Genomic DNA, 13,735 nt, shown 5'->3' with positions numbered 1-13,735 from the left:
AATATGAATGGCAAAGGAGCTGGGCCGGTTTATGGAAAAGTTGGGTATGGTGGACCCAGGGGGAAGGAAGTTTTCCTTTTTCTCACATGTTTATAAGATGTATTCAAGAATCAACTTTTTTGTGGTGAGCCGGGAGGTTTTGGTTGGGGTGGAGGGGGCAGAGTACGCGGGGATAGTAATCTCGGACCATGTGCCCCATTGGCTGGAGATTTAGCTTAGATCAGGCCTGGACCAGAGACCATCATGGAGGCTCAATTAATAATCGCTTATTGTCACAAGTAGGCTTCAATGAAGTTACTGTGAAAAGCCGCTAGTCGCCACCGAGAGGGAGGCCGGTACGGGAATTGAACCTGCGCTGCTGGACTTGTTCTGCATTACAAGCCAGCTGTTTAGCCCACTGTGCTAAACCAGCCCCAGATTCGGGGTTTTTGGCAGATAGAGGGTTTTGCAAAGTGCAGGCTGTGATTAAAGATTATGCAGAATTGAACCAAAATGGGGAGGTGGCGGCAGCCACATTTTGGGAAGCACTAAAAGCGGTGGTCGGAGGGGAGATTATCTTGTTCAAGGTTCATGCGGATAGGGGAAGGAGGGAGGAATATGAATAGCTTATGAATGAGATAGTGGAGGTGGATAGGGAGTACCTGAGGGCACCCACCACAGAGGGATTGGTGACGAGGAAAGGAATTGCAGGGACAATTCGATAGATTGACGGCGGGGTGGGCGGTAGAACAGCTGTGTAGCCAAGGTTGCAGTGCGAATACGGGGAGAAGGCGAGTCGATTTGTAGCGCATCAGCTATGCAGGAAGGCCACATCCAGGGAAATATTGAAGAGACAGACTGGGGCAGGGGATGTGGTGTCAGAGCCGAGGAGGATGAACGCGGTGTTTAGGGATTATTATAAGGAGCTGTACAGGGCAGGCCCAGGGGTGACGAGGGGGACATGGGACGGTTCTTAGACAAACTAGAGTTTCCACAGTTGGAGGAAGAGAAGAGGCAGGCGCTAGAGGAGCCCTTGGGGTTGAGGGAGGTATTAGATAGTATAAGGGATATGAAGTCAGGGAATGCCCTGGGGTCCGATGGTTACCCGGCGGAATTCTATAAGGAGTTTGCGACAGACCTGGTACCGCATCTCTTGGAGGCGTTTAATGAGGCATTGGAGAAGGGGGAGCTGCCGGACACGATCGAAAACTGGATATGATTATCTCTGACTTTGTATGGGCAGGGAAAGCACCAAGGGTTAAGAGGACCCTGTTACAGCGACAGAGGCAGAAGGGAGGGTCGGCATTGCCCAACCTGCTACATTATTACTGGGCGGCGAACATGGAGAAGGTGAGTCAATGGTGGGAAGTAGAAGGGGTAGAATGGGTTGGATGGAGGAAGACTCCTGTAGGGGGTCCAGCTTGAGGGCTATGGTGATACATACATAGATACATGGAAGATAGGAGCAGGAGAAGGCCTTTTGGCTCTTCGAGCCTGCTCCGCCATTCATCACGATCATGGCTGATAATCCAACTCAATAGCCTAATCCTGCTTTCTCCCCAAAGCCTTCGATCCCATTCTCCCCAAGTGCTATATCAAGCCACCTCTTGAATATATTCAAAGTTTTAGCATCAACTACTTCCTGTGGCAATGAATTCCACAGGCTCAACACTCTGTGTGAAGAAATGTCTCCTTATCTCTGTCCAAAATGGTTTACCCTGAATCCTCAGACTGTGATGCCTGGCTCTGGACACGGCTGATGGCGGCATTGCCAATGAGAGCCATGTAGTGCAGTCCACGGTGAAGGTCTGGAACCAGCTGAGGAGGCACTTTAGGACAGAGGGGCTGTCGGTGTTAACGCCATTGTGCGAAAAACACAGTTTTGAACCGGGAGAGATAGATGGCAAGTATAGGAAGTGGAGAAAAGTGGAGCCGGTTAAGGTGAGAAATTTGTACCTGAAGAAGGGTTTGCCAGTATAGAGAAACTGAAGAAGAGGGTAGAGCTCCCGAGAGGAAGCGAGTTTCGGTACCTTCAGGTAAAGGACTTTGCGCGGAAGATTTGGAAAGAGTTCCCCAGGATGCCAAGGTATACCCTGTTGGAGCGACTGCTGCTTCCAGATGTGGAATGGGAGGGCAGGTTCGAAGACATATACAGATGAATGGGAGAGCAGGGAGGTGAGCAGGTGATGAAGATTAAGGAGATCACAGAATCACAGAATTTACAGTGCATAAGGAGGCCATTCGGCCCATCGGGTATGCACCGGCCCTTGGTGCACCTGCACCCTACTTAAACCCACTCCTGCACCCTAATCCAGTAACCCCACCTATTCTTTTTGGACACTAAGGCCAATTTATCATGGCCAATCCACCGAGCCTGCACATCTTTGGACTGTGAGAGGAAACCGGAGCACCCGGAGGAAACTCACACAAACACGAGGAGAATGTGCAGACTCTGCACAGACAGTGACCCAAGCTGGAATTGAACCTGGGACCCTGGAGCTGTGAAGCAACTGTGCTAACCACTGTGTACCGTGCCGAGAAGTGGGAGGGGGAGCTGGGAGAGGAGATAAACTGGGAAGTATGGAGTGAGGCGCTATGAGAGGTAAATACGGCCTCCTCATACACAAGGATGAGCCTTGAGGGGTGAGGAAGGGGTGAAAAAGGGGAAAATTTGTACAAATTATATAGTTGTGTATTGGGGAGTTTGTTCTCTGAACGGTTTATGTTTTGTAACCTTTTATATACTGTTGTGTTCTATGGCTCTCCTGATCATGCACGCATGCATAGAACATGATGATGTGGTTGTAATAAGTATTTTTACATGCAATTCTATGTACAAACAATTATGTCTACGTTACTATGGGGCTAAGGTAAGATGCGATTGACTCGTTGTCTGTCCTGCTCCCAGTGCATCCGTCTTGTCCGTCCCCCTGTATATAAATGTCTCTATGGGTGTCTGGTTCCATCTACTGGCAGGAGGTCATGATTGTCATTATATGTGTTGATCATTAGCTAGACAAGTTGGTGTTGTTATGTACAGATATACATTGGGGTAATTATGTCTAGTTTTCTAGATATGCATTTGCATATCACCACATCCCCCTTCCTCTGGAGAAACATGTGTTGACAATCATATGGCTTAGACATTCTATTTACAACCACATTTTTGAGCCTCCAGTTACAGGTTCAGTCCATCAGGCTTTCGCCCAACTCTGGTAGATCGTCTGAGGACCAACTGGGCTGGTGAGCGTGCCCATCTGCATGAATTGCTGGCCTTTCCCCTCGCACTACAGCAGACGCATTGGTGATGCCAGGATGTGCTGGACCATTTGTGTCTGTTTTCAGCTTTGGATTATACCCAGATGTCTGCTGGGTTGAGTTCAAAAGGTTGCTGCACCTTGAGCAGGGTCCTTCGGTTTCAGCGCAGAAGTAAGCCATCCTCAGTGGGGACCATCATGGAGGGCAGGGTTGTCCGCAGCTACATATTCATCAGCAGTTGTGCTGGAGACAGGCCATTTACCAGTGGGGCTCACCGGTAGCTGAGCAGGGCGAGATACATGTCTTCCCAGCTGTCCAAAGCCTTTGTGAACAGCTGTTTAACTATGTTAACTATGCTCTTCTCTGCCTTCCCACTTGACTGGGGATAGAGTGGGCTTGATGTGATATGATTTTGGCGAGCAAACGCAGTCCATTCATGATTCCTGAAGCAAGGACCATTGTCCGACATGACAATGGATGGTATGAATGTCGGGCAAGGATCGATTTGACCTGTTGGATTACACAGCGAAGTGTCGCGTTGGGCAACTGTGCCACCTCTGGGTAATTCGAGAAGTAATCGATGACAACCAGGTAGTTTCTCCCTTGAAAATGGAACAAGTCCATACCGACTTTATACCACGGACTGGCAACGACGTCTTCCAGTTGCTTGGGCTCCCTGCTCTGCCTGCAGCAAAACATTTGGCAGGTATCACATTGCTCCTCCGTACCTCCTATGTCCTGGGTGATGCCTGGCCAGTATATCGTCTCTCAATGCCCAGGTGCCCATCGTGAAGCTTTCTTAGCATGAGCAGCCACAGCGAATGCAGGATAACAATTCTGTGCTGCCTTAAAGCAGACCATTCACTTCACTGAGCTCGCGCAAACATTATAGTGTGCAGAGCAGGAATCTTTTGGCCAACCTTCCTTGTGACACCTGCTAATCTTTAGCCGTTTTTTGACCAGACCCTTGGCCGTTTCTTGAGCCTTGATTTCTCATCAGATATCGGGATTGACGCAGCCATCATGTCGACATGTAACTGAACTTCGTCAGACCCTGGATAGACCTCATTTATGGACATCGCTCTCGAGAATGTGTTGGCGACAGCCAGAAATTTGCCTGGTGTGTACATCAAGTTGAAATCATGAGCCGCTGTATCCGTGGGGACATCTGGCGTAGGATTTTGAGGACTATCGCAACCAGCGGCCTGTGGTCCGTCTCAACTAAAAATGTGCGAAGCCCATATACACAGTCGTGAAACTTTTCAAGCCCTGTGACAAGTCCCAGGCATTCTTTCTCGATTTGTGCATAGATGTGCTCTGTGTCTCTCATAGTCCTCAAAGCATATGCTACCCGTGACTCCAACTCCTTGACCTTTACCATAGTCAGGGAGAGGGATAGAACAGACAGTATGGGAAGGTATTTAATTGGGGGGAGGGGAAATTATACTGCTGTTAGACAGGAGCTGCGGAGCATAAATTGGAACAGTTGTTCTCAGGGAAATGCACAACAGTAATGTGGGGGTTGCTGAGAGTGCTGGATTGTTTTGTCCTACTGAGACAAGGAAGGAATGGTAAGGTGAAGGAGCCTTGGATGACAATAGAAGTGAAGAAGTGGAGCTTCTAGTCAAGAGGAAGAAGGAAGCTTACGTAAGGTTGAGGAAGCAAAGATCTGGCATGGCTCTAGAGGGTTACAAGGTAGCCAGGAAGGAACTCAAAAATGGACTTAGGAGAGCTAGAAGGGGGCATGAAAAAGCCCTGGCGGGAAAGATTAGGGAAAACTCCAAGGCGTTCTACACTTACGTGAGAAATAAAAGGATGATCAGAGTGAGAGTAGGGCCGATCAGGGATAGTGGAGGGAACTTGTGTCTAGAGTCTGAGGAGATAGGGGAGGCCCTAAATGAATATTTTGCTTCAGTATTCACTAGAGGGACCTTGTTGCTCATGAGAACAGCGTGATCCAGGTTAATAGACTCAAACAGGTTGATATTAAGAAGGATGATGCTGGAAATTTTGAAAAGCATCAGGATAGATAAGTCCCCTGGGCCAGACGGGGTATACCAAAGGTTGCTACGGGAAGCAAGGAAGGAGATTGCTGTGCCGTTGGCGATGATCTTTGCATCCTCACTCTCCACTGGAGTAGTACCTGATGATTGGAGGGAGGCGAATGTTGTTCCCTTGTTCAAGAAAGGGAATATCGGCACAATATCGTGGGCCAAAGGGCCTGTACTGTGCTGTACTGTTCTATGTTCGATGTTCTATGTTCTATACCGGCAGCCAATCCCCATTTGCACTCTGCTGCAAAATCACTGCCCCGATCCCATCCTGAGATGCATCTGTGGAGATTTTGGTCTCCTTGGCCTGGTCTAAAAAGCTAGGATAGGCGCCGTCGTTAGAGAAACACATAGCGCTCTCCATTCCCGTTCGTGATTCAGTGGCCATTGGAAGACCACATCCTTTTTAATGGATTTCCTGAGCTGTGGCATCTTGGAGGCAAGGTTGGGAATGAACTTTCCCACAAAATTAATCATGCCCAGAATTTGCAGGACACCCTTTTTACCCGTGGGCCTCGGCATCTGGATGATGGCCTCAATCTTCTCATCATTCGGTTGCATCCTTTTTGACCATATCCTATCTCCTAAAATGGTGATAGTACCAACACCAACTTGGCATTTCGCCTGATTGAGTTTGAGACCATTTGTACTGACGCTTTGGAGAACCTGAAAGAGTTGTGCATCATGCTCCTCATGTGTGGACCCCCAGGTTATAATGTTGTCAACAGATACACAGACACCCGGCAGCCCTTCCGCTATGTGCTCCATGGCCCGATTAAGTATTTCCGATGCCGAGATGATACCAAAGGTCATCCACTGAAAGGGCATGTTGAAAGTGCACAGTTTTGTGCTTGCCTCATCAAGCTTGAGCTGCCAGAAACCCTGCAACACATCCAGCTTGCTGAAGCATGTTGCTCCAGCCATTTTGCACGCAATTTCCTCCCTTTTTGGGATGGGCTCTCTTTTGATCCTCGCATTGAGGTCCTTGGGGTCCATGCAAATTCTCAGGTTCCCATTCCACTTCTTTACGCATACCATTGAGTTTACCCAGTCAGTGGGCTCTTCCATGAGCCTAATGACACCCAGGGTTGTCATCCGCTGCAGCTCAGCTTTGAGTTTCTCCCTCAGCAGGGACGCATCTGGGCACATGCACTACCAATCTCGTGTCCTCCTTTAGTTGTATGCGGTAGGTGAACGGTAGGGTACCAAACCCCTGAAATACCTCCGGATGTGTCTTGGAGATTGTCCCCCCGATATGGGTCGGAGGGGTGCCATGCAATCTGCGGTGCCTGAGCTATTCACATGCCTGTACCCTGACAAGCGATTCACGCTCCATCTCCACCACGGAGAATCGTGTTTTGTGTGTTAACTCTTTGATAGTGACATCAAGCTCAGATTCTCCCAAAGTTGGGATCCGATGACCATTGTAGTCCTTCAGAATCATTCTTCCCGGAGGGACGGAAGGTACAATCTTTAGCCGCTGCACCGCCGAGACCGGGATCAGGTTTGCTCACGCCCCCGTATCAAGTTTGCACTTGATGGTCGTTCCACTGAGCATTACCAGGATTGTCCATCTATAATCAATGGTTCCCACATTCGCCTCACTGTGACTGTAGGCTGTTAGCGTCACTTCTTTGTTAGGGACAGCTGAACCATTCGGCTCATTCTTCATTACCATATCCACATCGACCCGGTACTGGTCCCTCTTGTCCTTATCTGTACTCTTCTTTCATGCCCAATTAACTGTGCATCAGTAAGCAAAATGACCCTTCCTGCCACACTTGTGACAATTTCTTTTGAAATCAGGTCATCGCTGCGGCAAATGTCTGTTGCCACAGTTTTAGCACAAAATGGCGGATGGGGCTTGTTGCTGAAAAAGCCTGGCCCCATCGAGACCACGTTTATGCGCTCAAAATGGCTGCATGCACCGCAACCACATTTTATGTGCGGCTGCATACCAGTGCGCTCAAAATGGCTGCCCGCATCGAGACCACGTTTCTTACTGAACTGCGTCACGGCATTTATGGTGCCAGCATCGCTTCCCGGATTGGCACCAACACTTACTGTGCTGAAGGTCCCGATCCGCTGCAAAGAGAGCTCACTTGCCTGGTACATTCTGATGCTGGCGTCCAGCTTGAGGTTGTCATCCCTTAACAATCGTTCACGCAGTGCAACATCTGAGATCCCATAAATGATCTGGTCCTGGATCATTGAGGATTGCAACTGTCCAAAATTGCACTACTGGGCCTTTAATTGCAGATCCATCGCAAAGTTGTCGAAGGATTTCTTGTCTTTCTTGGCACGGGAACGGAACATGTATTGTTCAAAAGTCTAATTTTTCTTAGGAGAACAATGCCGATCGAAACGTTGAATCACCTCCTCGTAGCTCTGTTCGCCATTCTCAAACCCGAACAAAATGTATAGTTCAAGCTCCCCTGATCATGATGTGGTTGTAATAAGTATTTATTCTTGACACGCAGAAAGGTAACCATGCAATTCTATGTACAAACAATTATGTCTACGTTACTATGGGGCTAAGGTAAATGCGACTGTCTCACTGTCCATCCTGCTGCCCAGTGCTTCCGTCTCGTCCATCCCCCGGTATATATATATCTCTATGGATGCCTGGTTCCACCTACTGTCAGGAGGTCATGACTGTTACTACATGTATTGATCATTAGCTATGTACACTGGTGTTGTTATATACAGATATATACATTGGTGTAATCATGTACAGTTGTATACAGATATGCATATGTGCATATCACCACATATACGTTTGGGATAAAATACATTTTAATAAAAAAGAAATGTCAAACAGCTCTTATCAAGTCTGCTCTAGCAGGTTACCACTCAGCCACAAAAGATAAAAATCCACACCATTATCTCCTCTGCAGACATATAAAAACACACTAGCCTGCTCCTACAGCAGAGAGAGAAACTCATATTCAAGTAGACAACTACATCTCCCTCAATAAAATGAGAGAAACTGCAATCTCCTTTCAGACAGATAAGCTAATTCAACCCAGTCCACCTGCAAAAAAGATTCCACTTCCACAAAATACACCCTCCAAATTAGATGGAAAAAGACGTGCACAGCTGAGAGACAGAAATGCCCTCTGAGAATGAAACATAATTCCCACTTCTCTTGCTCCATTGCTCCAACAAAACGCACCAGAAGAAGAAATGCAGTCAGCATCCTACTGCAAACATTGGGAAAAAGAGAGGAAAGCACAACATGGCAAAGAGCAATTAATTGATTCCCCCAGGAAATTCTTCATGTAAATTTAGGAAAAATTGATTTCGGAAAAGCTAATTCTCTTAGTTGCTCTGACTTTTTCAACTCATATATATTAATCTTTATTAGTGCCACAAGTAGGCTTACATTAACACTGCAGTGAAGTTACTCACTCACTTCTGCAGTGCATGACTACCGTGATTCATGCAACTTCAATAAACTGAGTATATTCTTATTAACAACCTGTCATAAGAAAATATATACATTATACGGTTTTCAAAGGATTCAAAACTGTACCTGTGAAGGGATAACATAATCAATTGCGTCCCATATGCGTTCTTCAAAAGCTGTTGAATTTGTAATGGCGATACCTTTTACTTTGCTTGTGACTGTGCCGATGGTGGAATCAAATTCTTGGTAGCCTTTCTCCCACACAAGTACCCATCTGGAATATAATTTATTTTTCAATTACCAATGTTCATTTTTCTGTGTGTAGCAAAAGTCTTAAACAGTACTGAATATTTGTGGTACATTTGAATATAAGTGGTTCAAAAGAAAGTTAATTAAGTGTACTTCTATTTCAATATATTGAAAGACTGACCATACGCTATGCCTTGGGTTTTACTGGTATTTGAAGCAGTGTATTTGAAGGTGGCTCACCAACACTTTCTCATGGACAATTAGGGATGGGCAATACATGCTGGTCTTGCCAATGGTGTTTACATTTACAGGGCAATTTTTTTAAAATCTTAGCTGTACAATCAAAGATACTTCTGAATTGATGTTGATATGGTAGCCTAATAATAATAAATAATAATAATCACTTATTGTCACAAGTAGGCATCAATGAAGTTACTGTGAAAAGCCCCTAGTCGCCACATTCCGGCACCTATTTGGGGAGGCCGGTACGGGAATTGAACCCGCGCTGCTGCATTGTTCTGCATTACAAGCCAGCTGTTTAGCCCACTGTGCCCCAGCACCAGTGGTTATGGTACTGGACTAATAATCCTGGGGTCTAAATTACAATCCCACCATGGCAAGCTGTGGAATCAAATTAAACAAATCGGGTAATTTATAGGCTAGCACCAGAGAGATGGCCATGAAAGATGCTGGATTGTCATAAACCGAACAGCCCTTCAGTGAAGGTAACTTGCCACATCAGATCTGGTTGAAATATGATTCCAGTCGCAACATTTAGAATCTCTTAATGTCTTATGAAGTGATTTATCAAACAATTTAGTTACAAAACAACAAAGACAAATCTAATCAAAAAGACCCATTCATCAGATCAGGACAAGACTCAAGCAATTGCAGACTAATCAAATGTACAAGCCAGTCAAGAAATAATTGTACTAACAAAATCATATTTTAGCTGTTATGACACAGCAGATGGTAAGTGTCAGGCTTCCCAAATTCCAAAGGGAAACTTGAATCATCTGCCAGAACAAGTTTGCAATGTGTGCATTATGAGGCCAGGATAAGTAAATCTCAGATTTGCAATTATTTTATATAGTAAAGTTAAACATTTATTAAAAGAAAGGAAAAAAACACTTAAAACACAAGAACACTGTTACACAGTTAACAGTACTTTTCAAACATTTCCTAAAAGATTTTAGCTAAATCCTTTTTAAATTTAGAGTATCCAATTCAAACTTTCCAATTAAGGGGCAATTTTTAGTGTGGCCAATCCACCTAGCCTGCACATCTTTTGGGTTGTGGGGGCGAAACCCACACAAACATGGGGAGAATGTGCAAACTCCACACGGACAGTGATCCAGAGCTGGGATCGAACCTGGGACCTCGTGCCGTGAAGCAGCAGTGCTATCCACTGCACCACCGTGCTGCCCTCTGATTTTAGCTAAAATAAACTCAGAGCTAGGGTGGCACAGTGGCTCAGTGGTTAGCAGTGGCACTGAGAACCCAGGTTCAATCCCGGCCCTGGGTCACTGACCATGTGGAGTTTGCACATTCTCCTCGTGTTTGCGTGGGTCTCATCCACACAACCCAAAGATGTGGAGGGTAGGTGGATTGGCTATGCCAAATTGGAAAAAAATAATAATTGGATATTTTAAAATTTTAAAAAATAAACTCAGAGCTAAACCCCTGCTGATGGCAACAGTCTTTATAGATTTTTCAATCTATTGTAAGGGCTGTTCCTGTTGATTCCCTTACTTTACATTTATTTTACTTTGTCATCATCATTTTGATCCATGGATTTTTAATAACATATATTTTTAAGTCGAGCAGAGGAAGTGAGGAACTCAAAAATTGCTTTTGGAGATTTAGTTTTTGAACAGAATCCAAGAGATCGGAGGGATTCGGTTTGATTGGTTAGCCGGTGGCCAATGAATTTGCCAAAGGCCTTAATCTGCCTGGTGACAGACGGTGATCGAGTCCGACCCATGTGGGATGGTTTTCAGAGAATCCAGGAAGGGACAATCAGGTGACGAATGTGATATAAAATAGTTACTTTAGAGATATTAGTTAATGTAATGTAGAGATAGGCCAGTCTAATCCTGGTGAGTTCACAGACAAAGGATTTCAGACCGCATGGCAAAGCAAAGGAAGAGGTGTGTCCACCAAAGGAGGAGAAAAGGATGCTGGGTAGTAGGGGCCAGAGGAAGGGATTGGAAGTGAGCCAATCAGAATGTATCACCAGGTCAGGAGGGGTATAGGATGACCTATGGGAATCGTGTATGTGAAACTTGATGCCATTTGAATGTATCAGTAGAGACTTCTTTGTTCTACAGACTCACTTGATTCCAGAGGTGTACGAAGCAAGATGTGCTTTGTGCCGCTGTGAACTGAGTAAAGCTTGCAAGCTAAATAAAATAACTAATGCTGTACCTGCAAATCCATCTTGACTTTTATTGAGGCCAGACTGACGGGTAAAGACATTTGGGATTTGACACAGGTCCTGGATGCAGAGAGAAGAAGCTGTGAGCTGCTGTCTCTCTCTCTCTCTTTCTCCAGAAATGCTGCCTACCTGCTTTTTCTGAACCTGCAGAGATGTTTTGAGAACTTGATGAATCTATTGTGAAAACCATTACAAACTAAAAGCAAAAGTCTCCAACTGAAGGTCTAGACTGAAGAAAGATCTACTGTAAGACATCCATCTGAAAAGAGACTTTTATCCTTTTTACTTTTCGTATTATTTTTTCTTTGCACGCCTCTTTCCCCTCTGTATTTGTCTATCTTGTGTGTGTAGAGAGAGGTAGTGAGTTAAAGATGGGGGGTTAGAAACTAGATTAAAGTTAACTAGTTGTATTTGCTGCCTATTTACTCATAGTTATTGTTATTAATAAAAATTACTAGTGTTTAAATTTTCAAACCTGATGGCTGCAGTTATTGCGCAGTCAAAGGCCAAAGACGTCGAATATTTTTTCATAATTGTTTGTTAATTTCAATTGTGTTGCGAATCCGGGTCAAGTGGGGCTGGAATTGACCGTGCACTAGTCCAGGGTGTCATAACACTATAAAATCCCAGCAACATTACCACACATTGCCGGCTGCTCTTCGGGAGCTCTCGAAGGGTGGCAGCAAACAGATGTTCACAGGTCTAGTTTCAACACACACACTGTCTTGTTCAAGATCTCACAGCCACCACACCAACAGTTTTTTAATGTTTCCTTAAGTCTGTTTTCCCCTTTGATCTTATGCTTTCTTGTTTTCTAAATCCTTTAGAAGTTCTATTTCCCAGAACTGATCATGCCCTTTTTAACCTTATGGCTACTAAATTTTAAAAGTATACTTACACTACTTTGCGTCGGTTATTTACAATTTCCCAATTGTGTATGTTCCATAGGGGTGGCACGGTGGCGCAGTGGTCAGCACTGCAGCCTCACAGTTCCAGGGTCCCACTTCAATTCCGGTCTCGGGGACTGTCTTTTCTCCTCGTGTCTGCGTGGGTTTCCTCCGGGTGCTCCGGTTTCCTCCCATAGTCCAAAGATGTGCAGGTTAGGTGGGTTGGCCATGATAAATTGCCCTTAGTGTCCAAAATTGCCCTGGGTATTGGGTGGGGTTACTGGGTTATGGGGATAGGGTGGAGGTGTTGACCTTGGGTAGGGTGCTCTTTCCAAGAGCCGGTGCAGACTCGATGGGCCGAATGGCCTCCTTCTGCACTGTAAATTCTATGATAACTATCATAACCCCTGATCCCCTTATTTTTTTTTTCTTTATTTTTTTTTTCTAAGAATTTAGAGTATCCAATTCTTTTTTTTCAATTAAGGGCCAATTTAGTATGGCCAATCTACCTACCCTGCACATCTTTGGGTTGTGGGGGTGAGACCCACGCAGACACTGGGAGAATGTGCAAACTCCACACGGACAGTGACCCGGGACCGGGAATCGAACCTGGGTCCTCAGTGCCACCATGCCACCCACCCTGATTCCCTTATTAATCAAGATCCCTTTTGAAATTATTTTTGAAAAATAATTTTAAACCACTTATTCAAGGTCTCCTGGTTCTCTGTCCATTACTATTTCTAAACATTTGCTTTCATTTCTCCTTTATTGATGTTTTTGACCATTGCAGCTTGTCTGTCTTCACTTTAATTAAACCAGTCACACCCCCACAAGCTTGTTTCCCAGTATATGACAATGGTATTGCAAAATAAAGTAGGACAAATTTTCCTCACTTCGTCAACATCTCAAAATCCATCCTATTATCATCCTTTGGTATGTCCTGTGCGTCTTACTGGTACCACAGGTAGTTGTGGCCCTGAGAGTCTTTAATATTGAGTCTCAGCTATGGTTCTGTATTATTCGTGAACTCAAAACAATGAGTACTTGATTTGGAGGAAAATGTAACTGGTCTGATTAGTAAGTTTGCAGACAACACAAAGATTGGTGGAATTGCGGACAGCGATGAGGACTGTCAGAGGATACAGCAGGATTTAGATTGTTTGGAGACTTGGGCGGAGAGATGGCAGATGGAGTTTAATCCGGACAAATGTGAGGTAATGCATTTTGGAAGGTCTAATGCAGGTAGGGAATATACAGTGAATGGTAGAGCCCTCAAGAGTATTGAAAGTCGGGAGGGGGCGGGGAAAGGGGGGACTGCCTGGGAGGGTGGATGAGCAAGAGATAACATGAAGGGTTGGGGAAACTGGCACGTACGGGTGAGGGCCAGTGTACAAAGCTGTGTAAATATATCATTTTGCCATGTATATATCTTGCTCTGCGCAATTTCTCATTTTTTTTTGTTACG

General features: G+C 45.3%; 1 protein-coding gene across 2 annotated transcripts in view; it reads right to left on the bottom strand.

Moving 5' to 3' along the window:
- The window catches only part of LOC140407945 (P2X purinoceptor 4-like), a 137,795-nt gene that overhangs the window by 119,113 nt on the left and 4,947 nt on the right, over window positions 1–13,735 (bottom strand). For both annotated transcript variants that reach the window (XM_072495129.1, XM_072495128.1), the window contains exon 2: window positions 8,824–8,971. In XM_072495129.1, the coding sequence (XP_072351230.1) occupies window positions 8,824–8,971 (148 nt within the window). The remainder of the gene's footprint in view (window positions 1–8,823; window positions 8,972–13,735) is intronic.

This window comes from Scyliorhinus torazame, chromosome 1 (genome assembly GCF_047496885.1).
Source record: "Scyliorhinus torazame isolate Kashiwa2021f chromosome 1, sScyTor2.1, whole genome shotgun sequence".
NCBI classification, from domain to species: Eukaryota; Metazoa; Chordata; class Chondrichthyes; order Carcharhiniformes; family Scyliorhinidae; genus Scyliorhinus; species Scyliorhinus torazame.
This window is presented reverse-complemented; position numbering and strand designations above follow the sequence as displayed.